Consider the following 1,003-nt stretch of genomic DNA (forward strand, 5'->3'; position numbering starts at 1 on the left):
CGGTGGCGGATGAGGCTGGAGACGTGGTTGTAGGTGCGGCCGCAGACGCCGCACTCGTAAGGCCGCTCGCCCGAGTGCACCAGCATGTGCTGGACCAGGTGTGAGGACTGCTTGAAGGACTTCTGGCACACGCCGCAGGGGAAGCGCCGCTCCATCAGGTACTTGAGCCTCCGGAAGTAGCCCTTGTCGTCCTTGGTGGGGTCACAGGCCACCCCTGCGCCGGGCACCGGTGGGGTCTGCGCGGGGGCCGGCAGGGGCCCCGGGGTGCCGGTGGGTGCGCCCAAGCTCGGCGTGACCCCTGGCCCAGAAGGCGGCCCCCCACGCTTCAGGTTCCCAAAGAGGTGCTGGTGGCCTGAGAGGTCCACGATGCCCCACTGGGGGGCAGGGAAGGCGGCGTCGAAGAGTGGGGGCGGCGGGGCGCCGAAGGCAGGGGCCAGGGGCGGGTCGGACTTCTTGGCTTGGGCAGCAGCCGAGGAAAGCGTGGACGAGGAGGAGGAGGACGACGAGGAGGAGGAAGGCACCTCTGCCTTGGGCTTGAAGGTGGACTGGGGCGGGTAGTCGTACTGCGGGGTGGGGGGCGGTGGCGGAGGCTGGGGTGCAGGCCCCGGGGCGCAGGGCAGGGCGGCCATGGCCTTGGCGTGCTCCCCGTACAACTCCATGGGCTCGAAGCGCTGGTGGTTGAGGAACTCCAGGAAGTCGAAAGGGTAGCTCTGGAAGTGGACCCCGTCCTCGCCGCCCAGGCCACTGTTGGTGCCGCCCCCGGCGCCCCCCGCCGCGTTGGCCTCCATGGCAGGCCGCCAGGAGGGGGGACCCTGCGAAAAAGGGGATCTGAGCCGCCAGGACACATCCTGCCCTCCCGACAGTCCTCACCCAGCACCTCCCCTCAATTCCCAGGCTCCTTCGGGCCTGCCCTTTTACCTGTTTAACACTCCCCGCCCCCCCTGCCAGGAGTCCTGGTGCCGCAGTGAGCTAAGCATTGTGGTAAGGAAAAGGCCAGCCTTTG

General features: G+C 69.1%; 1 protein-coding gene across 1 annotated transcript in view; it reads right to left on the reverse strand.

Annotated features, from left to right (window-relative positions):
• Positions 1 to 788, reverse strand: part of ZNF865 (zinc finger protein 865) — a 3,165-nt gene extending 2,377 nt beyond the window's left edge. Inside the window, exon 1 of the mRNA XM_006901856.1 lies at positions 2 to 788. Coding sequence (XP_006901918.1) covers positions 2 to 788 — 787 coding nt within the window. The remainder of the gene's footprint in view (position 1) is intronic.
• Positions 789 to 1,003: the final 215 nt, after the last annotated feature.

Source organism: Elephantulus edwardii, unplaced genomic scaffold (assembly GCF_000299155.1).
Source record: "Elephantulus edwardii isolate Elephantulus edwardi_28Jun2011 unplaced genomic scaffold, EleEdw1.0 scaffold00348, whole genome shotgun sequence".
NCBI classification, from domain to species: Eukaryota; Metazoa; Chordata; class Mammalia; order Macroscelidea; family Macroscelididae; genus Elephantulus; species Elephantulus edwardii.